Here is a 24,809-nt window from a genome sequence, read left to right as displayed (position 1 = left end):
TTTGGTTTATTCATCATTGGAACCATGTCAATTGAGAGTGAATTTTTGGGAGTTTCTGTAGAAGGAGGCCACATAATGTTTAATTTGCCCCTCTCTGTATTCTGTTTTAAATTATCATTCATAGTTTCACAATGGGCTTGTGGATTCTCAGGATACAACATATGAACAGTTGTTTTATTCACATTTGATGTGGATTTATGAACTTCTTTAGCAGGAGCACAACTATTAGGGCCTTTTTGATTTTTGGAAATCCATAATTCTTTATGTTGCTTGTGCCCGAAGCCTTCGTCGTAATTTCCTTTGGATTTGAAAAGTTGCTTAAAATGTGGTTTGCAATATATTTTACCATGGAGAGAAGCATAATTTCCTAAGCTGTCAAATCAAAGAAAAATGTTTTATAGTACTTTTCAATCATAAACAGTCCAATAATATTTTAGCTGTAATTAATTGTAATTTTACTATCCATAAATAAAACCCCCCCTCCCATTCCCTCTTCCCCTCCTTTTCTCCTTCCCTCCCTCCCCCTCCCCTTTCCATATTATGCCAAAAATTAAATAATATTAAGTTGAATCAATATTTAGTCATACATTGGATTTAAGCCATAATGAATATTTATGGGATTGCTCAGAATATGATTTAATCTAACTCCAAATTGTTCACGTTTAAGATTGGGCTTTAAATGCTTAATTTCACTCTGTGAAATAAGTGGCACAGAATAGATCAAAGAAGTCTTTTTCTTAGTGTATTTTAAAGGAAAATATTTTGAAAGTTAGTTATACATTTGACAATGTTTGAGGATCAGTTCTGTGTAGCCCCCTGATTTTAACAGAATTGCTATATCCTCAACATTTTACATTAATTGCTGGAATTAAAAAGAAAGTACTTTCTTTGTTAATATTTGTCTTATATATGTTATATATCTGTTCAGTGATCCTTACTGAAACATTATTTTTGGTTTAATACCAATATGGGATAAATTGATATTCTGCATCTCTACAAAAAATTGCTACTTCACTCCTGCTACTTTTTTCTCTGAATGTTCTGTATCCAGCAAAGTAATTTGAGGGATATGAAATGTTCCAATTCTTTTAATTTTAGAACTGTCCTCTTTAAACCTCACAATGTTAGTGGGGTAGCTATGCCATTTCATTGTTTCGGGGGTTTCCCTTAAACCACTAAAAATCTGACCTTTTTTATAACTTTAGGATTATTCTATCATCTTCCAAAAGTGTGTGACTTTGACATTTATAATGGAGTATTAAGTATGGAATCCAACTGTGATGCATTATTTTCAGCATACATTCATTTTGGTGCCATTTTTGTAGTCTTTTTAAAATTGATACATTAATTGGAATTGATCTTATTCTACTATCTGACATCACTAGGTAAAAGAAATGGGAGAATAGCAAAATATATTGCAGGTTGTTGTGGAAAAAAATAGAAAGTAAGATTTTTAGGTATATTCACCACCTATTTTTTTTAAATACACATGTATGTATGATAAAATAATATAAATAATAATAATTGCAAAAGGCATCTTTCCTTGGAACAGAACCTTGCAATTATGCCTTTAACAATATCTAACAACATTTGTCTATCTCAGATTCTTGGGCAGGACTTGATAGGTGGATAAAAAGGCTAAGTCTATCTAAATATGGCTGGCTGTGCAGCCAACCATAACAATAATGGAAAGCATACAACTTGTCAATGCTTGGATGTAACTTTGCAATACCAGTCAGGGTTTGCAGGGTTTGTTTTGTTCTTTTCATGACATTGCAGTTTGTACCAGAGTGTGCTAGGTAAAATCCTGAGTGAAAATTAAATTCCCGGTTTCCACCATTAGAAGCTAATGTTATTTATTCTTTTGGGTTTTTTAAAAAAGATATTGGATATTAATTACAAATCTCCCCACATTTTAGCCATTTTTTAAAAAAAGTTACTAACTTTTTTTAGTAATGAATGTGGTTCATTTGTTTTTTGCTTACAGTGGCTTACTATGAAAAAAAAGAAAGCCATTTTCCCCCAGTTAATAATATTCTAAAACAGGGATGTCAAACATATGGCCGACGAGCTGGATGGGTCACGTGCTGGCCACACCACCCCCATTTCAGCGAAGGGGGAAAAATTACGATATATCATGTGATGACAATGTGACAACATGGGTTTGACACTGCTGTTCTAAAATATCCAGATTTGAAATGATATGTGAATTGACTGAGACCATATAGTGTTTCAGCTATAGTAACCTATGTCTTGCCTAATGTTAGGCCAAAACTCATAGCTTACCAACTGCAGTGATTGAATCTACACCTCATATTACATTAGCAGGACAGTAATTGAAGGAGGGGTCAATCAGAGAACACTGCAAATTTTTTCCTACCCCTTTCCTCCAACTGATTCAGTATATTAATATATGCATACAATATTATTTATTTGTCTGTCTGTCTGTCTTATCTATCTATCTATCTATCTATCTATCTATCTATCTATCTATCTATCTATCATCTATCTATCTATCTATCTATCTATCTATCTATCTATCTATCTATCTATCTATCTATCTATCTATCTATCTATCTATATCATCTATCTATCTATCTACCGTTATGTTTATGTAGCATATATTGGAGGTGGTGACACCTTGAGAGCTGTATGCAAACAAAATTTCATTTTAATGTATGGCAATTAGCGTACATTCAAAGTGACAATAATGTCATTCTAAGTTCTAAGATCATTTCTCCCTTTTCTTTTTTTTTAATGCAATGTTTTCTGTACGCCTTGTGTATAACTTCTTTCACTGTTTAATCTCAATATTTTTAAAATTCTTAAAAAGCAGGGCATATTTGGCAGAATCTTCTGATTCTGTAAACAGCGTTAAGTCATTTCCAAGGAAGAAATTACTTCAATAAATCTTTCCACTTAGATTATTGTTGTTGCAATTTATATAGCGGCTTTCAAATACTCTGTAATATGAAGAACACTTTCCCCCTTTAGATAGAGATAAAGCAGAAGTTAAGTAATCCAACTCAGTCATTCTGGTGATAAGAGTTCAGTGGCACCACTAAATATGTTGATTTATTTTCAACATTTCAAGTATCATTCATTCATTCATTCATTCATTCATTCATTCATTCATTCATTCATTCATTCATTCATCTGAACATCAAATCAAGCTTTGACAATGTATAAATGTTAACATTTCTAATTGCTCACTTCATCTTACCTTAATTTATTATCACAATGGTAGCACCGAAAACATGATTTATGGAAAATCTGCTTGTCGGCAGCTAGGCACTCCATTGGATAAACTCTCTTTTGACAAAGTAGGCATGTTTCCTTTCCCTGAAGTTGCAATTTCTAGAAATAAATGAGATGATGTCAGTGCTATGTATTGTTATATTTCTTTTCTTCAGGCTATGCACAAAAAAATTGCAATATCATTAGGAAACCTGAGAACCTTCACTAAATCTCCTCAATAATTAACCCTTTAAGCTTTCTGGGAATCAGATGAAATAAATTCTTTGTTTCGCCTAATGCCAGACTTTTTATATTTATTTGAAGATGCTTAAATATTTTCAATAAAGTGAAAGGCAAGAGAGGATGTATGACTGACCCTTCCTTTGTTCTTTCTCTCCTTTCTCTCCTTCCTTCTTTCTTTCCTTCCTTCCTTCTTTCTTTCTTTCTTTCTTTCTATCTCTTTCTTTCTTCTCTCTTTCTCTTTCTATCTCTCCCTCACTCCCTCTCTCTCTCCCCTTCCCTCTCTCTCTTTTTACATTTAGATTGCATTGAAGACAAACATGTGCTTCTGCCGCTAGCTGCAAAATTCTGCATCCAGGGCTTGTGACATTTCCCCACTGGAATTGTATCCTCTCCGTCTGTCTATTCACAGTGGAAATGCTTCTATTTTGTGGCAAGTTTGATTATGCACAGGAAGAACCCAAAGGATTTTTTTAAAGGATTGAATCTACAGTGTTGATCAATAATACAGATTTCTTAAAATGCAATTCACTTTGGGGACCAAGACTAGTCTTGCTCATGACAACAGCGGTCTTGATCTTCTGTGTGGGTAATGCGATTCGCACTGTCCCCACCCTCCTCGCCTTTCGCAAGAATCTTAACACTCACTTATGTCGCCAGGCATGGGGCAGCTAGATCATGCCTCCCCCCACTATTAAATGTGATGTGTGGTTGTGACTGTGTTGATTGACATTGTTTAGTCGACGGGACCTGGAGAAGGCCAACTATGTGGGACCTAACTGGTCGCTGGGATTCGTGCGGCAGAAGGCGGTCCCGGAGGTATTCTGGTCCGATGCCATGAAGGGCTTTATAGGTCATAACCAACACTTTGAATTGTGACTGGAAACCGATCGGCAACCAGTGCAAACTGCGGAGTGTTGGAGTAACATGGGCATATTTAAGAAAGCCCATGATAGCTCTCGCAGCTGCATTCTGCACGATCTAGAGTTTCTGAACACTTTTCAAAGGTAGCCCCATGTAGAGAGTGTTACAGTAGTCAAGCCTCGAGGTGATGAGGGCATGAGTGACTGTGAGCAGTGACTCCAGTCCAAATAGGGCCGCAACTGGTGCACCAGGTGAACCTGGGCAAACGTCCCCCTTGCCACAGCTGAAAGATGTTTCTCTAATGTGAACTGTGGATCGAGGAGGATGCCCAAGTTGCGGACCCTCTCTGAGGGGGTTAATAATTCCCCCCCCCCCAGGGTAATGGACGGACAGATGGAATTGTCCTTGGGAGGCAAAACCTACAGTCACTCCGTCTTATCAGGATTGAGTTTGAGTCTGTTGACACCCATCCAGACCCCAACAGCCTCCAGACACCAGCACATCACTTCCATTGCTTCACTGACTGGACAAGGGGTGGAGATGTAAAGCTGGGTATCATCTGCATACTGATGATACCTCACCCCATGTCCTTGGAGGATCTCACCCAGCGGTTTCATGTAAATATTAAATTATATTTGTATACACATTGTTTTTATATTGTACCCTGTGAGCCGCCCTGAGTCTTCGGAGAAGGATGGCATACAAGTGTAAGAAATAATTAATAATTAATAATAATAATAATAATAATAATAATAATAATAATAATAATAATAAAATGAACAGGTGTTTCATAAAATGGCATTTTGTCAAAATATGCTGCATTTACCCTAAGAGCCTCATGCAGTTCTATAACAGTAACAGCAACAACAACAACAACAACAGCAACCCATAGTTTTTAACTTGAGCAAAACAATACAATCGCTATAAAACTTATTTTGTGAGATATTAGTTAGATACAGGGAAATTATTTCATCATCAAAGTCAAAATATAGCTTTTACCTTGGAAGACCACACTTAAAACCCTCATTATTGGTTAGCCACATGCTCAGCACATGTACTAAGCTCATGCTTTTAGAAATGGAATAGAGATTTCTGGGAGAGAGGAAAGAGAGAAGGGGAAGCAAAGAGGTGTTAGCTAGAGTTGTGTTACTTTCTCCTTCCAACTGCATTTAATTGAACAGAATGTTTTATTGCCATAGTGCACACACTAAAAGCTTCCTTCACACATCGCATGCTTATTTACCACTGATAAATTCTGCTTCCTCGTGGAAACTACTTCTCACTTCTGCTTCAGTAGCTTCTGACATGGTGTAGCCAAGGCTTTGAAACACTCTCTCACTTTCCTGCCAAGTCTGCTGGAAGTTCTTTAGAAGATCTTCTGGTGAATCGCGAGCAGAAATATCTAAGATGTGTCCTGAGATGACATCTTCATAGGTCGGAGGTGCCCGCTTGAAGCCAAATCCTGACTGAGTTCCATCGGTGCTCTGTGTGGTGGAGGCTGCGGTTCTAGATTCAAGGACCGTGTTCTCAAAGGACTCCATGCCATAGGAGCATCCCATGGGAGATTTTGCTTCAAAGCACACCCTTGGCTCACGGGAATGCTCTTTAATGACACACTGGCTTTGCTTCTTAGAGTTAGTTTCCTTTGATTCTCTTTGATGCTTTCCAGGACATTTTTGGAAATTATCTTTTCTGTTGTCTGGCTCTTGGGAAGTTTGGCTAAGTCTGTCCTTTCTCAATCTACACCTGGCTTCCTTTGACTTGTCGCTCATGATACTATTTTCAACATATTTGTTCTTGAATTTTCCATCACTTAATGTCTGACCGTTGGAAGCCTGTAACATTGCATCTGTTTTATATTCGTAGTCACTGCCAAACATTTCTGGCTCCTTCCTTATGTGAATCACCTGGTCAGATGCTTCATACGTATGCCTAAGCCCTTTAGGGCCAGACTTAGGGACCTCAAAGCTATGTGCAATGGAAATACAGCCTACACTTTGTCCACGTGGCTCTTCTGGATTGCTCCCACCTTTTTGAGAGATGTACATTTCCTTTACTTGGGATTCTTCATGCGTCTCTTTGACTTTTGCCACTGCCTCTGCGCTAACACGGGTGTCTTTTATAAATGGTACTTTGCAAATGTCAGGTTGACATGTATCAATCTTGATTTGCCGACGGAGGGTTGCAGGAGATTTAACAATCTCCGACCTTTTCTCCACAATAGGAATTGGAGTAATTGATCTATTTGGGATTACCCCTTGAGATAGTTTTACTGTAGTCTCTTTAAGTTTTGCAAGTTGTTCAGAACGAGCAGATGACTGGTGTATCTTAGACGTTGGCGTAGTAGATCTCGGTGGGGGTGATGGTGGAACTGGAGTGCTTTCTCTTTGGACTGGAGACAATAAATCCCTGAGAGGAGATTCAACACATCTAGATTCAATTGTGATGTAAGTAGGTGAAGGCGCTCGCATTCTTAGAGATGGGGAAGAAGTCGTGGTTTCTGAAAATCTGTTTGCACTGACTTTCTGCTTTACTTCTTGGTGTGCCCTGGTTTCTTTGGATATTTCTTTAGCCGTCTGTAAATCTTTTCTGCTGGATCCAACAGTCACTTTAGCTATTTTCTGCGATGATCCTTTAGCACCATGAACATTTTTTTTACACTTCAGGGAATTTGTTGAAGTCATGGCTGCTTGGATTGCCTCTTCACATGAATGAAGTATTTTGGAAGCTTGATTTTTAATAACCAACAGTTCTTCTCTCATCTTTTCAACACTGTCTTCCCGTGCGATGTAACTTAAGTCCTGCTTCTTTTCTTGTTCTACCAGCCATTCTGGAATAACACTTAAGAACACCTGGAATGTTTTCATTCCATTTTTACTTGGTTCTGTCTCAAATTCTTTCATTCTGGACAGAAGTTGCTGTATCTCCTCCCGTTTCCTCAACAACTCTAATATGTCTACTGAGTTTTTCTCACTTTTCTGCAGGGATCCTCTTGGTGAACTAGACAGTAGCATTTTTTCTTCCACAGGCTCTTTTTTTGACTCTGGTGTCTTATGAGGGCTTTTTTCCTGCTCTGATCTAATTTCCCAGGTATATTCTCCCTGCCCTTGTAGATTATTCTTTACCCGAGACAGATTTTTATTCTGAACATTTGTCTCCAAAACAAAAGATGGTTCTGGTTTGGAATGCACAGCCTGAAATTCGTTATGTATATCAATTATTTTTTGCTTAACCATTTTTTCTGATTTGCTGCTAGCCACTTGTTCTTTCCTTTGAATTATTCCTTTCCCTTCTTTGAGGTGAGCAGTTGCCCGGCTTTCCTTTCCTTCCATAGTTAAATAGTTTTTTTCTTGCTTCAATTTGTCCTTCTCTGTTTCCTTTCTTTGAACTAATCTCTGTTTCGTTTCAGTAGATTCTTTATCCCTCATTTCCTGTCTGCCTTCTGCATACTTAAAAATTGTTTTTTCTGTGTGGATTTTCCCATCCACTTTCATACCATTACTTGCAGCACTTTTCTTGCTTATGTTTTCTCTCTGGTTTTCTTGAACCTGTTGCTTCACAACACCATGGACACTTGATCCCTCTTGTTTGTTATAAATCATGGAATCCCTGTGGCCTTTAGGTAAGGGGTGATCACAGGCGGGAACCTGGATGGTTCTAACTTTGAAAGAGGGGTATGCTGTTTTATTATTTGACACGTGCAACTGTTCCTCATTCTGGTGCTGCTCTTTCTGGATCATTGCACACTCTTTGTGGGTCTCTACTTTCTCAGAAGATACACTCTGTTTTGAAAGATGTTGTGATTCATGGACTGCTTTTTTCCTGATGTGTTCTTCTGCCGAGCGCTTTGAAATCTTTTGAGTCTGTTCAGCCGTGAATTGTTTCGGTAAGGGCTGTTGGTCATCAGCTTCTGAGTTGGTGACTTGAGGCTTTCTCTGGCATCCGGGCTCAGCAGGTGTAGCTGGAACTTCACAGGGCAACAACCCCTGAGGAGTGATTTCATCCTGTTTATATGATTCTGTCACTGGCAGTCCACCTTCTGACTCTGCCTGAGCTAATCTTCCCCAGCTTTCACTGTCCCTTCTCACCTGGAGGTGACAAACCTCCTTGGTTTGTTTTTGTTCCATCTCTTCCTTTTGCAGTTTGTATTTTTCTTCTGCAATCATTAAAGGAGTTTTAAATTTCCGGACATAAGGCTTAGGGGATGGTTGTGTTGCCTCTGCTGGAAGAGAAGGAGACCTAAAATGTGGAAATGTCTTATTCGGCGATGATACTTCCAGATTGATAGTATCCACAACTGATGCGGCTCTTTTAACATCCTCATTTTTTGTGCAGACTTTCTTCTCTTTTCTTTCATGACTAACAGCGTTCCTTAACACTGAACTTTCTGCCCTTTCTTCCACTGCATTTGTCTTATCCATCTCTTGGTGCATCTGAATAATCCTGGGTTGCATTTTTCTAGATGGTTTGCACTGGCTCGCTTCTAATTCTTTCATAAGTTCTGCCTGAAGATGTTTTGTGTTGTACGGGGTCTTGCTCTGCGGTGGAACTGTTTTGTCTAGGCTTCTGAAGAAACCTTTTGCCTGAGGGAGAGGTGGGGGAGGCAGGTGAGATGTCCATTCATGGTCACATTTCTCTTCCACAGTGGGTGGTGGAGGCGGGAAACTCTTGTGCTTTGACTTCACCTCTTCATTTGGTGGTAATGGCGGAGAAGGAAATCTCTGTCTATCACAAGGCATCAATAAATGAGGAGGTGGAGGTGGCAAAGGAAAGTCAACTTCAGATGAAGCCAATGGAAGTGGAGGTGGTGGTGGAGGAGGAGGAGGAGGAGGAGAAGGAGAATCAATTTCTGTCCTATCTAAGCCTTTAGGATTCTTGTAGGGATTCATAGGAGTTTTCACTTGAACCCTCAAGTCTTCATCAGCACCTTCACCATAACATTTTCCTGAGGACTTCAAGACAGATTTCTCACCACACTTTTGCTTCCTTTCTGCTTCTTTGAATTGACTGTGCATTTCCTGTGTGACTCTGACTTTTTGATTGGTTTTTACATTCTGCTCTGATGCCATGGAAACCTGAGCTTGGCTTGCCACGACATTATTTTTCTTCCCTCTGCAAACCTCCTTTGAATGCTGCGATTGCTTTCTGTCTTGTTGAACCTCTTTTGTTTCAAGATGACCAGCCGCTTTGGAAATCAGGCCAGCTGACTGGTTGAGCAGTTGTTCTGTCCCTCTGTAATTGGAGCTCTGGCGATCACATGTTGACTGGGCCGATTTTGCTTTTGTCTCACTTCTCACATTAACATATTTTTCATCTTTATTTTCATGAAAGGTGCTTTGTTTCTTTCCCATCATTTGTTTTGCACTCTGCATCTCATTGGTTGAATGGGCCTTCATCAATGGTCTGTTTGCCTCCAACTCCTCTGATCTTTCATTCTTCTTAACATTATCGCAAAAAGTAGATTGGCCAATCACATGCTGATCTCTATGTCTCTTTGCTGTGCCTTTATCCACAGAAGATTTATCTGATTTTTCAGTGACTTTGTACTGAGATTTAGGTAAGGCCTTCATATTTTTCTTCTCCATCTCATGACTCTTGGCGTTCCATCTCTGATCCAAATGGGTTGCTTTGGCATCTTCTGAGAGAAAACTCTTCTTTTGGGACATCATTTCCTTCTGAAGAAATGTATTATTGCTTTTCAAGTGTTCAGTTGGATTGACTTTATTCTGGGCTAATTGTTGAGGTGGCTTCAACAATATTTTGTTACTTTGTTTGGCCTGTGCCTCTGTGAATCTTTGGTATTGTCTTATTTTCGTTTCTTCAGAGGTATCCAGCAATAGAGGTATCTCTATAGCAGTTTGAATATTGCCTCTGACTTCTTTGTCTGTTTCCTTGAAAGATTGCTGAACTGTGGATTCAAGGTCATGTTGGACAACTTCTTCTCTCAAGACTTTATTTTTTGTTTGTTTTGCTTTCTCCAGAGATTCAATGGTCTGTTTAATATCACCAGAAATTACCTCTGGTTTTTCTGTCTCTCTCGGTTGATAAACTGATTCTTGAAGAGACTTCAAAATTGCATGGATGTCAGCTTTTGCAATTTCTTCTTTCTCTGTAACAGTGGTCTGATTTATAGCCTGACTTAGGGAATTTAAAGTTGTCTTCAAATCACCTTTTATAATTTCTTCTTTGTCTACATGACAAGATGTATCTTGTGGCTCACTGGTAAAGATTTTAAGGGTATTACAGACATCACCAGGAATTATGTCAGCTTCAGTAACAGTCCGCTGTATTTGAGACTTCTTTTTCTTTAGTAATAGTTTAGTGCCTTCAACATCTCCCCCCACTATTTCCTCTTCCTTGTCTTGATCTTTTCTAGCAAATTCTTCATTTGTCTCTGATTGGAGTAATTTCAAATAGTCCAAAGCTCCAGCTTCTATGCAAGTGGTAAAAAACTGAACGTTGCCCCTTTCTGAATCATCTATTTTAGGTCTTTCTGATATTTCATGATTCATTACGGAAGAGAGAAGGCTGTGAATTGTACGCTTTACATCACCGCCTATAACTTCATCTTGCTCAACTATATTGCCTTCTTTTTTGTGGAAGAGAGAGTAGATTGTCATATTAACATCGCCCCTTTCACTTTCCTGAATTAAAATCCCACTTTTTACAGAACGATCCTGATTAAACAGTGTTTTAATGGCTTGCTGTATATCACCTCTCACAATCTCTTCTTTTTCAACATGCACTGCTGTTGAGGTATTCCTCAGTTGCTTTTTGGTCAATTCTACATTGCCTTTTTCATCTTCATTTACTTTCCTTTCCTTTTCCAGAGTACTTGGCTTGGACAGAAGGTTTATCATGATGTTGGCTAAATCTCCTTTAATAACCTCTTCCTTTTGTATTTCAGGAGCTTCCTGGTTCATCAACCTATATTTTGCCATTCGGACATCTCCAATTTCATCTGCTTCCAAGATGATCCCATGAGTCTCTACCACTTTCTGTGAATAAAGTTCCTTTAAAGTTTCTTTCACGCTTTTCCCGACAATTTCTTCCTTTTCAATTCTACTTTCATTAAATTCATGGAAAGGCGTGGTTTCAAAAAGCCATGTGGTGGTTTTTACATCGGCCTGTGGAATTTCCTCCTTATCTATTTCTGCATCAGTCTCATCATTTTCTTTAATGGAATCTAGAGGCTGGCTTTCAAAGAGCCATACCGCGTGTTGAACATCTCCCTCCTGAACCTCTTCCCTTGTTACTGTCTGGATGTCTTTGTATTCTGAATCTTCCCCTCTAATTTCATCAATAGTGTGTGTTTCAAATAGCCAAGTACATGTTTTAACATTGCCTTGTTGTATTTCGCTGACATTCACTGTTCTCATACACTTGTCTCTCTGGTTTTCTTCAGATTCAAATAATTTCTTGTTGGTTTTCACATCACCACCCTGGACACTGTTCACTGTGGGGACAATGAACTTCTCCTCGTCTGAAATCGTGTCCAATGACTGTGTTTCAAATCGATATCGAACGGAGCTAACACTTCCTTTCTGGATATCTTCCTGGGTGACTGATTTTATAACATACACGTTTTCAGACTCATTTATTGAGCCTAAAGGCTTCGTTTCGAACAGCCACCGGGTCCCACGTACATCTCCATGGATAACTTCCTCCTTCTTCACTGTAGTCACCTCGTGATAATATCCTTCTTTGTCCTGAATTGCATAAAGTGGCTGGGTCTCAAAAAGCATTCGGTAGCTTTTCACGTCCCCCTTCGTTATTTCTTCATGGTTGATGGTTTTCTTGGTATTCTCCTCCATGGCATCTTCATCTTTAATCTGGTCCAGAGAAAATGTCTCAAAGATGAAGCAGCCATTTTTCACATGCCCATCTTGTACATCCGTAACGGTTTGGGCCAAGGTAATTTCTTCTTTGTCCTCTGAAATTTCATCGAGAGACTGGTTTTCAAAAAGCCAACAGCAACGCAAAACATCTCCTTTTTGTATATCTTCACTTTGTATGGTTTTAATTTTGTTCAGGACTTCCTCTGAGTTGATACTGAGTGAGTCTAAAGGTTTGGTCTCAAATTTATATTTCATGGTAGAAACATCTCCAGGCTGGATATCAATTTCCACAATTCGCTTGAGTTCTTTGTCATCGTCTTCTCCTTGTATGTTCTCTAGCTTTTCTGTCTCAAAAAGGAAACATGCTGTACGGACATCGCTGCCTTGAATATCCTCTTGCTCAACCGTGTGCAATTTAGCTGTTTCTGATTCTACTCCGATTGCGTCAAGAGGTTGTGTTTCAAATAGCAAGGTGCATGTTTTCACATCTCCTCTCTGTATTTCGCCAGTGTTTGTTACTGTTGTCTCTTTCTCATACAGAGATTCCATTGGCTGAGTTTCAAACAACCACTTGCACATTTCAACATCCCCTTTGACCACTTCCGTAGCCTCCATCTGTTGCTTACTTTCTTCATCTTCTACATTGCTAAAATATTTAATGGAGTCAAGCGGCTGAGTTTCGAACAGCCATTTTGCTGTCTTCACGTCACCCGACTGTACTTCTTTAGAGGTTATCCCTTTGATGATCTCCATTTTCTCAATGCTCTCATCAAACTGGTCAATGGGCCTTGTTTCAAAAAGCCACCTGCAGTTCCTGACATCTCCTCGGATCACCTCTTCTTGACGAATTGTTTTAACTTTATGGTATTTCCCAAGATTATCCTGGATAGCGTATAATGGAGTGGTTTCAAAAATGCCTTTATTCAATTTTACGGCACCTGTTGTTACGCCTTCAACCTGAATTTTGTGTGAGTCATTGTGTTTGCTTAACCAGCATGTTTCAAATGCATGCTTACAGCTGCTCACATCTCCTTTGTCAATTTCCTCCAGTTTCACAGTTCTTATGAATTCTTTTCTTTCTTCCCTAATTTGTTCAAGAGGTTTCGTCTCGAAAATCCATTTCTGATGCTTCACATCGCCTTTCTCTTCCTCAGTGGCAGCCATTTTTTGAAGTTTTTCAACATCTGAGCTGTCTTTTAACAGATCCATTGGCAATGTTTCAAATAGATGTTTAGTAGTGTTTACATCTCCTCCGATGATTTCTACAGTGGGCGAAACATTCGGGTCTTCATTTTCTTTTAAGGTATCAAGAGGCTGAGTCTCAAACAGCCAACATTTTCTGCAGACATCAGTCCCCAGTATGATTTCTTTTTCTGCAGCAGGTTCCTCGGTCTCTTTAATAGTATCTAAAGGCTGGGTTTCGAATAACCATTTTGCCTTGCTCACTTCCCCTTTAATGTTTTCCTCCATGGAAATCCCACGGACAACTTTGATTTCCACAGAATCTTTGTTGATAACATCCAGAGGCTGGGTTTCAAACATCCAATGGACTGTTTTGACATCTCCTTTCTCCAGGTCTTCTCTGTGGACTGTTTTAATTTCTAGCATTTGACCTAAATTGTTTTGAATAACATACATTGGCAGAGTTTCAAAATGCCTTATGCTCCTCTTTACATCGCCTTTAATCTCCTTTAGTTCTGATCTCAGTTGCAGGAGCTTAGCTTCATCCACCGAATAAAGCTGCCCAAGACTATCCAAGTTCTGTGTTTCAAACATATATTTCACTGTTTTGACATCTCCACCGGTGATTTCCTTGACCGAATTTTCACTTGACTCTTCCTCCTGCTCCTGGTGAATTTTATTCATTGAATCCAGTGACTGAGTTTCAAACATCCACGTGGCTGTGTGGACATCTCCTCGGGCTAAGTCTGGTATTCGATCTGCAGTTCCTGCATCATCTGAAAAATTTGCACTCAGTGCATCTATGGGTTGTGTTTCAAACATCCAAGTAGTATACTTAACGTCTCCCCCGGCAATTATTTCTTTGCCTGCAATGCTTTTAGCATTGTCTTGGTCAGGAGACTCGTCCTTTATTGAATCCAGGGGCTGATTTTCAAAAATCCACTTCATGGATTGGACCTCTCCCTTTAGGATCTCATCCCATTCTAAATATTCTCTTTCCGGGCTCATGCTTTTCTGAGGGCTGCCTTCTGAATTTTCGAAGACTTGTTTAGCCTGAAGGACATCTCCTACTGAGCTGTCCATTTCAGCACTGCCACCACAGACTATGTCAGAAATATCCTTGAAGTAATCTTTTTCTAAATTCTTTCTTAATTCAGGGTGAATGTGTTTGTATAAACGGTTTAATTCATACAGATTTCTTTGCCTAGAATATAAATTCTTGGGAAGAACTTGCTTGGATGGAGAGAGAGGGGGTTCAGGGGACTGGGAAAACTCTGTCATTTCAGAGGAAACCTGTAGTAAATCTGGCGATGGTGGAGGAGGAAATTCCTCTGTACTCCCATACTTTGGAAACTTGTTGTAAGCTAGGGTTGAAGCAGCAGATGTGTCCTCTGTTTTCCTTGCCATAAACGTTTCCTGTCCTCTACTCGTAGAAGTAGCTTCAGCAGAAGAATGAAAATTTGCAGTAGGCCACACCATTTCTTGATACCCGTTTTCAATCTTTAGAAGAGAAAATAATATACCTTTAAATTTATTTCCAGGGGATACTTTTAGATTTCTACTGTACAGTTGACCCAATGTTTCAAAGAGCTAATCAACAAGAGTTCAGAGACAGCTTTCGCAAAGTATCTATTCAATATGGGGCATCAGGTGTATTTCACATACTTGAAAAATCTATATTAGAATGTACAAATACCAATTGTTGATAGTATTATTCTCTGCAGCAGTCATGGGCTTTCACTTTTTTTTAATCAGAATTGGAAATAACAGGCTATGGAGTAAACTAGCAAGGAAAAGATTTTAGAAAAATAGAAAAATTATTTGACAGATTAAAATGGATCGAAGTTTTATCTTAAGACAGTGATAGAATGTACTAGTTCATTAGATCCAAAGCTTGTGCTCAAGGACCCCAGTATTGGCATAATAGCAATAGCAATAGCACTTAGACTTATATACTGCTTTACAGTACTTAATAGCCCTCTCTAAGCAGTTTACTGAGTCAGCATATTGCTCCCTTGTTTTACCCATCTTGGAAGAATGGAAGGCTGAGTCAACCTTGAGCCTGGTGAAATTTGAACTGCCAAATTGTAGGCAGCCGGCAGGCAGCAGAAGTAGCCTGCAGTTATGCACTGTGACCACTGTGTAACCATGGCTCATAAGGACATAAGAGTGGATGGACAATTTAAACTTTGTCATGGTTTGTCTAAACTCCGAGCATTCTTGGAATCTCAGAAATCAAAAGTCTGCTTGTCTCATCAGGTCTCACTACTATGCTGTATTGAGACAAGAATAGTCAACATGTAATATTTTAGGTACAGGTAATCCTCCATTTACAACTGTTTTGTGGCCATTCAAAACCACAACATCCCTTGAAAAATGGGCTTATTTTGGTCTTCACACTTATGACTGTTGTGATGTCCCCAGAGTCAAGGGCTAAAAAACCAGGCACTTGGCAGCTGGCATATATTAACAATCACTGTATGGCCTTGAGGTCATGATGTGACTGCCATTTGCAACTTTCCCAAATGGCTTCCAACAAGCAAAGTTGATAGAGTGAGTCAAAGTCACTTAATGATTTTGTAATTAACTTAACAACTACACTGATTTGGTTATATATATTTTACACTCTGACAATGTTATCAGGGGCTAACAATGTGTGTGTACATACATACACACACACACACACACACACATATGTGCACACATACGCATGCACACAAAATTATCTCTTACCTTGATCTGCTTTGGAGCTATTCCATTTTCTCGTCCAGAATGAAATGTCTTTCCTTGGGTTGTTTTCTCAAAATGCTGCTTCAAACATTGTGTAGAGATCTTTGGAATTTCCTCATTCACAGAAGTATCAACTCCTAGGACATGACAAGAAAACCGAGAGGTTTTTAAAATAGTCAATTGAATTGAGTTTAGTCCCTTTGGGGATGCCTTGGGTCCTTCTGAAGTTAGGCTTTCCATCCTATCCCATGTGTTCTTAGGCCTCTACTTGTGTTCCATGATAGACCAATAAGCTATTGTTTAAAAAGTAATTCATCAGGCAGTACGGGGAAAAAAAGCACAGCTCAAAAGGAGAGAGAGAGAGGAGAAGGAGGAGGAGAAGAAGATGAAGAAGAAGAAGAAAAGAGAGAGAGGTAGGGAGAGAAGAGAGAGAAGGAGAAGGAAAAAGAGAAGAAGAAACAAAGAGAGAGGGGAGGCATTCTTTAAAGACCACAGAATATGTTTATTCAATCAATTGCCATATCAAAAGATAACTAAAGGTATTAGACTTATACAGTGCTTCTCAAATAGTGGGGTGGTCCCCCCTGGAGGGGCATGGAGTGATGCCAAGGGACAGGACCCCAGGGAACATGCATTTTTTTGCCACAGGGAGTAGGACGCATGTCCTACCTGACACTTGTACTGATACCTCCATCCCATTCCTTGGCATTGCGTCCAGGACAGCCCATTCTAAAAGAAAATGTCTCACGAGTTCAATCAAACTTCTCAACGTTTTATTTTAGAACGAACTGCCCTAGGCACAACAACAGAGGTACTGGTACAACTGTCAAGTAGGACGTGCGTCTTGCAATGGGGTGCAATTTTGGGGTAGCATATCAGGCAGGCTGGGCTGCGATAGTATTTACAATTGTGGCAGAAAGTTGGGTGTGTGAAATGCTTTCTTTTTCCTGGGGGGAGAGGCATAACCTACAAAGGAAGCTCAAATCTTGGCTCTAATGATTATGTACATTAATCTATAAAAGCATGGTTGAAGGAATTGTGTTCCTATAAGGATGAGGAATCCTTTGGCTCAGTCTTTATTCACAGCAAAGGCTCATGCCCCAAATTCCCTAGACCAGTGATGGTGAACCAATGGCATGGGTACCACAGGTGGCCCACAGCACCACATCTGCTGGCACATGAGCTGTTGCCCTAACTCAGTTCCAACATGCATGTGTGTGCCAGCCAGCTCATGTTTGGCTCACACAGAGGCTCTGTGGGAGGGGCGTTTTTGGCTTTCAGAAACCTTCCGGGGGGTGGGGAGGGAGTTTTTACTCTCCCCCAGCTCCAGGAAAGCATTTGGAACCTTTAAGGTAAGTCTGGTCTCATCATTTTTTACATTTGTATCTAATATAATAAGCAGGAAAGAGTTCTTTCAGACGTTGTGGACCAACTACCAGCATTTTCTGCCATAATATTTCTCTATGTGCAAGAGGAATTTGGAATTTCTGAGTGATGCCATGGCACCTGCATATTATAGAACTCCTGTTTAGCGTTGTGATAACAGTATCTGTGATCATTAAATGCTGTTCAGTCATTCAGTGTTCATATCTGATACAAAATGATTACAATGAAAGTAAACCAAGACAAAAGAAGGATTTGCTTCAACTGGTGAAAGTTATTGTGTTTCCTTTGAAGATTGCCTAGCAAACAATATGCTTAAAACGGATTCACACAGAATGGTAAGCTGTCTTGCTTTGTTTGTTTTTGTGCTTAGCAATGAAGTGTGAACTGGCCCATTATGGCTAAGCATTCTGTGGAAATCCATTCACAGTCCTTGTCTAACAAACAATAAAATCCTAGCTTAGAATTATGTATGTTCTGAGCCAAGGTGAATTATATACTGATGTCTTTATTCCTCTAACAGTTATCTTATTCTCAAGATGTGTCTCAACTCTCTGTTTAGCGTTTTACTCCTACCTCCATTTAATTTCCTGTATCCCTTATGGAAACTGCTGAAAACCATATTATTGCAACGCAGGCAGCCGGTATGCACAGCACACTTAAACTTATAATTGGTAACTTTGCACACATTGCTCTTCATACCAGTAGGGTATATGCATTGTTGAACAGGACAAGGCTAATAAATGGACAAACATAAATATAAATGTCATTTATTCAATCTTCATGGCATGACCTCTCCTGAATTCAGAGGATGCGCTTTAATGAAATTTCCAGTGTGTAAATTTGGATCTATTTTCTAACCAACATAATATGAATAGAATGTTTGCTGGGTGAGCTATTTACAGGTCCTTTTAATCTTCAACAATATTTTTTATCTAATATAACTTAGATCTTACCTGTCCTGTCAATATTTTGAGTGATGGTAGACGTTTTTCTCTTGGCCTCCATGGAAGCTTGGCCCTGATGAGAAACCTGGGACAAAGAAATATACCAGTGTCAAGAAAAACGAATGCCTTCTCTTCTACATTTTGTGTGGCTCGGGGGGGCTCAGGGGTGTACAAATAAATGGATGCTTTATGATGTGGAAAATAAGATATCTTCTCCCATCAGGAGTTTTCTACAGTCAGACATCAGTAGATCAAATGTCAGCACTGCCACAAATTCATAAAGTCCTAATCCTCTCAATTTAAATGTGTAGATCTATTTTGAAAATACATTCCACGAAGGTTTTTTTTTTCTAAAGCTGTCCACATAAAACCCATTTGACACTGATGGATTTAGTAATACTCAATGGATTGGCCCAGTAAACTATTATTCCCCACTTCTTTGTATCACATGATTCTTGACAAATGTATATTTTATTTTAAGTACGTTGAGAGCATATGCACCAAGACAAATTCCTTGTGTGTCCAATCACACTTGGCCAATAAAAATTCTATTCTATTCTATTCTATTCTTTCTGGAGTTAGGATACTACAAGGTATATGAGGGCCAGAACTAGGATTTTTGGAGGCATTAAGCACCTCCCCACGAAACATTCTTCATATTTTGAGCATGAGTTCTTGCTACCTTTGTGATCCAATTATGCCAGACAATTTTATAGTTGCACTGAGAGAATTAACATTAACATTAATCTGACTGGGATGCTAGTAATGGAGAGAAACAACATTTTCAATCATATGTCCTCACCTGGCCTTTGAACAGTATACTAAGGACTTAATTTCCAAAAGATCTGATAAAGCAGGGCAAAGAAATTTGAAAAGCCAGGACAAAGACTCCACTGCCTTTGTTTTTACTGACATTTAAGTATATACAAAACTTTGCAGTAGCTGTATTTAATTACTTTCTCTGCAATAAATGCTTCCCCCTTCTGTTAAAAATGCCAAGTGAAAACCTTTGGAAGGGTTACGCTCCAGGCTTCAGGGGCTATGTGCAGGAAGAATTCTGTTTTTAAAAAATGCAGCCGAAGGGCAATTTTGTACCGCAAGGGAGTTAAAAAGAGTTGAGGTGGCAACTACAGCTGTGTAATCTATACCCTGTCTTTTAAAACATATTGGTCACATGCAGCGAAGGGCTACCAAAATTTTTACTACCACACTGTGGGCATGGCTTATGCAGGACGCCCTGCATTTTCTTTCAACAGTGCAAATTGGGTGCTTTGGGGTAGAGCTCCATTTTCACTACCCCACTGCGTTTAGGCCAAGGAGGAATGCAGTACTGTCCATTCTCGTCCTTGGGAAGGTTTTGGTGGCTGACGCTGCCACTGAATCTAGCATAAAGTCTAGATTTGCCTTACATTGATTTGGTTGGAATTGCTGAGAAACTGCTAACGTCCTTTCTCTAATCGTTGTTGGAAAAAAGGTTACCCAATGATATTATATTCCTACTGTTGTTTGTGAGATGTGTGGTGAAACTATAGCAGTCCTGAGATGAAGGCCATTGTTAATGTTGCAGATAAAAACTGGGGCTCACTTTCAATTTCCACAAACAAAACAGATAATAATAATAATAATAATAAGAATAAGAATAATAAGAATAATAGTAATAATAATAACTATTATTACTATTACTATTACTATTACTATTACTATGATGATGATGATGATTATTATTATTAAAATAATAATAATTTAAACATGGCATTTATATGGCCACACATCTCAATCACATGACTCTGGATGGCTAACAATATTTAAAGACAGAATTAAAACAATGCAACAAAATACCTACATTAAAAACCTCTCAGGTTATAGTATTCTTATCCCTCTATTTCTACTCCTGTCTCCCAGGCTAGCCATCAATTCTCATATACACTCCTTTGATCTCTTCTAAGACAATTTGCACTTTTAATTTTTCACTCCCTGCCCCAAATTTAATTATGTGCCTTTGAATTAGGAAGAACGATCTATTATCTTTCCGACAATCTGCTGCTTTTAAAGTGAACGTCGAGGTCCAGTCAAATACAATAAAACCTTGAATCTTGCCCTGATTTTCAGAGGTAGTGCTCACTATCCTCTAGAGGAGAAAAAAAGATCTGTTAAAACCTGAAATTCAGAATGTGTTTTTGTGCCTTTGATCATTTTATGTCTCCATGGAAAATGAGGGAAGGTTCAGAAAGAGGGTTTGAGTAGGTGGAAATGAGAGAGAAAGAAAATGCCTAGAAAATGAGGTGGTGGGGTAGGGGCAGAGAGAGAGAGAGAGAGAGAGATACATTTAAGAGAATTCAGCACAGTGCAACAAAAAATAGATTTTTAGCTTTCTATTGTGAACAGAAGCAAGATTTTGAATAACTGTTTATGAAAGCATATAGAAGCCATGCCGGAAATTGCACAAAGCACAAAATAATGCTTCAAGAAAAGTGGCCAGTGTGAGATTGTTAAAAGGTTCTGTACAGCACTTGTTTCCTTAGAATAAATCTCAGTGTGTCCTGTGTGGACTTGTGACTCCTTAACTAGTGTGATTGTGATTGCAGGATCAGTGACGCTTGGATTGCTTGTCTTAGGCAGCTGACAAATGCAACACTGCAAATCTATTGCTGAAGCAGCAGCAGCTGCCGTTAGCGCTACTACTATAGTACAATTTATTGTACATGGCAAGTTTCTAGTAGAAGGATGTTTTCATTTACATTTGGATCCATATTCTGGACTGGTGTTTTGTTGGTTTTTTTGCTTTTAAATTCACTGGTACTGTAATAAGGGAATTATTACTACAGCTGCCATTTCATATTTATAAGCTTGACTTCAATTTAGTGAGAGGTGAGAGCCTAAGAGGAAGGTCAAAAAAGAATTCAGTTTGATGAAGAAAAACAAGTATTGTTAGAAAGGGGAGAGGGGGAAAAGAAGAGTTTTGTTGAAAATTATTCTGTAGTCATTCCAGCATTTCTGAAAAGTGCTGATTTCAAGCAACAAAACAAAACAAAACTGAAAACCACCCTATGTTTTCTTACAATATTCTCATGGGATATTGTGTTTATTTATTTATTAGATTTGTATGCTGTCCCGAGTCTTCGGAGAGGGGCGGCATACAAATCTAATAAATAAATAAAATAAATATTAAAATTTCTTTCATGGTATTTTTGACTCTACTTTGTGGTTGTACAATAACAGTGGATGATTCCCTCCTTCCTTCCTTCCTTCCTTCCTTCCTTCCTTCCTTCCTTCCTTCCTTCCTTCCCTCCCTCCCTCCCTCTCACCTTTTCTGAAAAAGCACCTTTGGGGCAACCATAATCTGGGTGAATGAGACTCTCCATAGACAATCCTCTACAAACTCTCTGGCCTTCTCACTTTGCTGCCTAAAAAGCCCTTAGAGAGGTTTTCTCCTGATGTCTTCCTTAGGTTTTATTGAAACTATGAAGATGATTTCTCTGAACTCCTTGAGAAATTGTACATTGTACAATGAATTGCAGGACACTCACTTCCACTCTTCCTGAAAGCAATTGGAAGAACCCTTCCCCTCTGCATGCAATTTCACTCAATTTTTGTTTTCTTTTCAGTGAAGCACAAGTTATTAAAAAGAAAAGAACAGTTTAAAAACATAGAAAAGAATTGCTGTGGTTTGCTTGTCAAACCAGAAGGGCTGCTCCTCGTATAAGCAAGAACATCATTGCGTAAATTACCTGTTGTCCAAATGACATAACATTTATCAAATGCTAATATTACCTTTTCTGACTGAAACGCTTCCACGTGCCCTCCTGAGGTCACTTCATTTATGTTGGTTTCCGTCCTACTGCTAGACACCATGGTTTGACTCTGACTTGTTGTCTTCTGCAGACAAACAAAAATAATTTCACATTTTTCAACTTGGTGGTAAACTTTAATAAAATCTTAAAATCATCTTATTTTATTTTTCTTGAGAATGATTCTTCAGGGACATATATTCATCCAAACACTTACATATGCTACTTGATTATAATTAACCATATAGTTTAAAAGGGCAAACTATGTAGAGAGGCAGGAGATTCGAGATGATAAAGATGGTTGTTTCATTTTTACAGAGCACCTGAAATTTTTATTATTATTATTAGTGTAGTATATGATATATACCACAGAACATTGCAAATAGTGACCTGGGTTTTAATGCATTATTGATTTAATTGCCAGACTCTTATCTCCTGGCCAAGATGTGAACAGAATACTTAGAAAAATATAAACTTTCCAATGTTGAGGATGCGTTAAAAGTTCTTGTTGATTGAAACAGGTTGTTTACATTTGCAAGTGGCTGGGTTCACATACTGTGCTAGGCCTTGCAAACTGTCAGTAGGTTTCCATAACATATTAGGATAAAGCAATAATTTGTGCCCAACTGAGTTAGCTTGTGATTCGCTACACCGTGCAAAATGAGACAACTGGCAAACAAGAGCTAAGTTAATTATGAGCTTGTATATCTGGAAAACACAGCCAATGCGTGAACAAAGTGTGTGGATTATCTGCACAGTTTTCGTCTGTAAGTCCTATGAGTAGTGTTGCCAGAAGAGGCAATGCCAGGCCCATTTCCAATGATACAACACAATTTTATAGTGGTTTGATTCATAATATGAATCGCAGCAGTATGCAAAGCTTTGCCATCGATACAAATTGAGCGTTATGGCTCCCTGAATATTCTGCGGGGGGTTTAATGCATTTCAAAAATTCCTTTCACTCCTGCCTGCAGGTGCTCCCTAAAAATGTGAATCCAAGCCTTTAAACAGTGTATATTTTGAACAACTTGCATTGCAGGTGGCACCATCAATTTGGTCAAAAGCAAGATTTGGGGAATATCCAATCTGTGCAAGGTGGAAGAGGAGACAACAGAGCAACTGCAATTAGAGAAGAAGGCTGTTTGCAAAGAAGGAAGGAAAAACTGTAGTCATTCCACGGTGGTCAGAATTTAGCCAGTCCTCCTGAGCCTGGTTCCTTTCTGGATCTAAGCAAGTAGCGCTGTTCTCTTCTCTCCCATCAAACCAGGGCATGTTGCCTGGCGTAACTACCAATTCAGCGGATCTGCCAGCTGCCTGTCACTTGGTTTTCACCTGCCTGTTCATTGTTTTTGCAGCTGCACCAAAGTGATTAAGCTTCTCCCCAGCAAATATTCCAAGAGTAGGCTGGGTTGTATATTAGCTTATTCTTAATTAGGCTCAAATGGGCTTTTCACTACTAGCTTCTCTTATCTTCTTTTCACCAAGTCTGTAGAGTGCTGGGCCAGGAAAGAATGATCTTATATGCAAGAAACTCCTTCTAAATCAAATTTTTCTATAACTGGAAGAGCAAGAGTTTTAATGGAGTTTCGATCCTTTCCTGGCCCTCTAAAGGGTAGTCCTCAACTTACGATCACAATTGAGTCCAAAATTTCTGGGATTAAGTGAGACATTTGTTAAGTGAGTTTTGGCCCATTTTATGACTTTTCATCCCACAGTTGTTAAGTGAATCACTGCAGTTGTTAAGTTAATAACATGGTTGTTATGTGAATCTGGCTTCCCCATTGACTTTGCTTATCAGGAGCTTGCAAATAGTCATCACGTGGTCCCAGGATGCTACAATCATCATAAATATGAGTCAAGCATCTGAATTTTGATCATGTGACCATGGGGGTGCGGCAACAATCATGCGTGTGAAAAAGGATCATAAGCAGTACAGTAGTACCTCTAGATACGAACTGCTCCACATGCGAGTATTTCAAGTTACGAGCTGCGACGCAAGCAAAATTTCTGTTCGACACCCGAGCTCAAATTCGGGATACGAGCCGAGCGTCCACTAGGTGGCGCAAGAATTCCAGTTATCTCTGTGCGAAAAGCCAAATCTAAATGCATTTGTTTGAGATACGAGATGATCGACATACGAGGTCAGCTCTGGCACGAATTAAACTCGTATGTCAAGGTACCACTATATCGGGTTCCTACCCGTACGGATGAGGACGCTGTACTGGTAGTAAAACTGGAGCATGCAGTTTCAGGTCTTTGGTGTGCGGCACATGTGTCCCAGCAAGATTTTGCTTCTGCACATGTGCATGTGAGATTTTGGGGATTTTTTGCTTCTGTGCATGTGGGGAAGCAAAAAATAATAATCACCAACTCTCTCTCTCACATGCGCCCCCTCACAAGATTTTGCTTCCTGTGAATGCACAGAAGCAAAATCTTGCTGGGATGATGCGTGCACACACTAAAGATCTGAAGCTGCGCACGCAGTGCATCGGTAATGGTGGTAGTGGCAACCCCCGCCTGATCATAAGTAGCTTTTTTCAGTGCAGTTGTAACTTCAAATAGTCATTAAATGAATTGTTGTAAGTGGGGGACTACCTGTA

General features: G+C 39.1%; 1 protein-coding gene across 1 annotated transcript in view; it reads right to left on the bottom strand.

The window, feature by feature from the left end:
* Positions 1-313: 313 nt before the first annotated feature.
* The window catches only part of XIRP2 (xin actin binding repeat containing 2), a 227,915-nt gene continuing 203,419 nt past the window's right edge, over positions 314-24,809 (bottom strand). Inside the window, exons 5-10 of the mRNA XM_070731703.1 lie at positions 22,193-22,297; positions 18,431-18,506; positions 16,095-16,228; positions 5,585-14,861; positions 3,224-3,357; positions 314-372 (exon numbers count right to left, since the gene is read on the bottom strand). Coding sequence (XP_070587804.1) covers positions 3,263-3,357; positions 5,585-14,861; positions 16,095-16,228; positions 18,431-18,506; positions 22,193-22,297 — 9,687 coding nt within the window. The 3' untranslated portion in view covers positions 314-372; positions 3,224-3,262. The remainder of the gene's footprint in view (positions 373-3,223; positions 3,358-5,584; positions 14,862-16,094; positions 16,229-18,430; positions 18,507-22,192; positions 22,298-24,809) is intronic.

This window comes from Erythrolamprus reginae, chromosome 1 (genome assembly GCF_031021105.1).
Source record: "Erythrolamprus reginae isolate rEryReg1 chromosome 1, rEryReg1.hap1, whole genome shotgun sequence".
NCBI lineage: Eukaryota > Metazoa > Chordata > Lepidosauria > Squamata > Dipsadidae > Erythrolamprus > Erythrolamprus reginae.
Note: the sequence above shows the minus strand (reverse complement) of the source record. Positions and strands in the feature narration are given on the sequence as shown.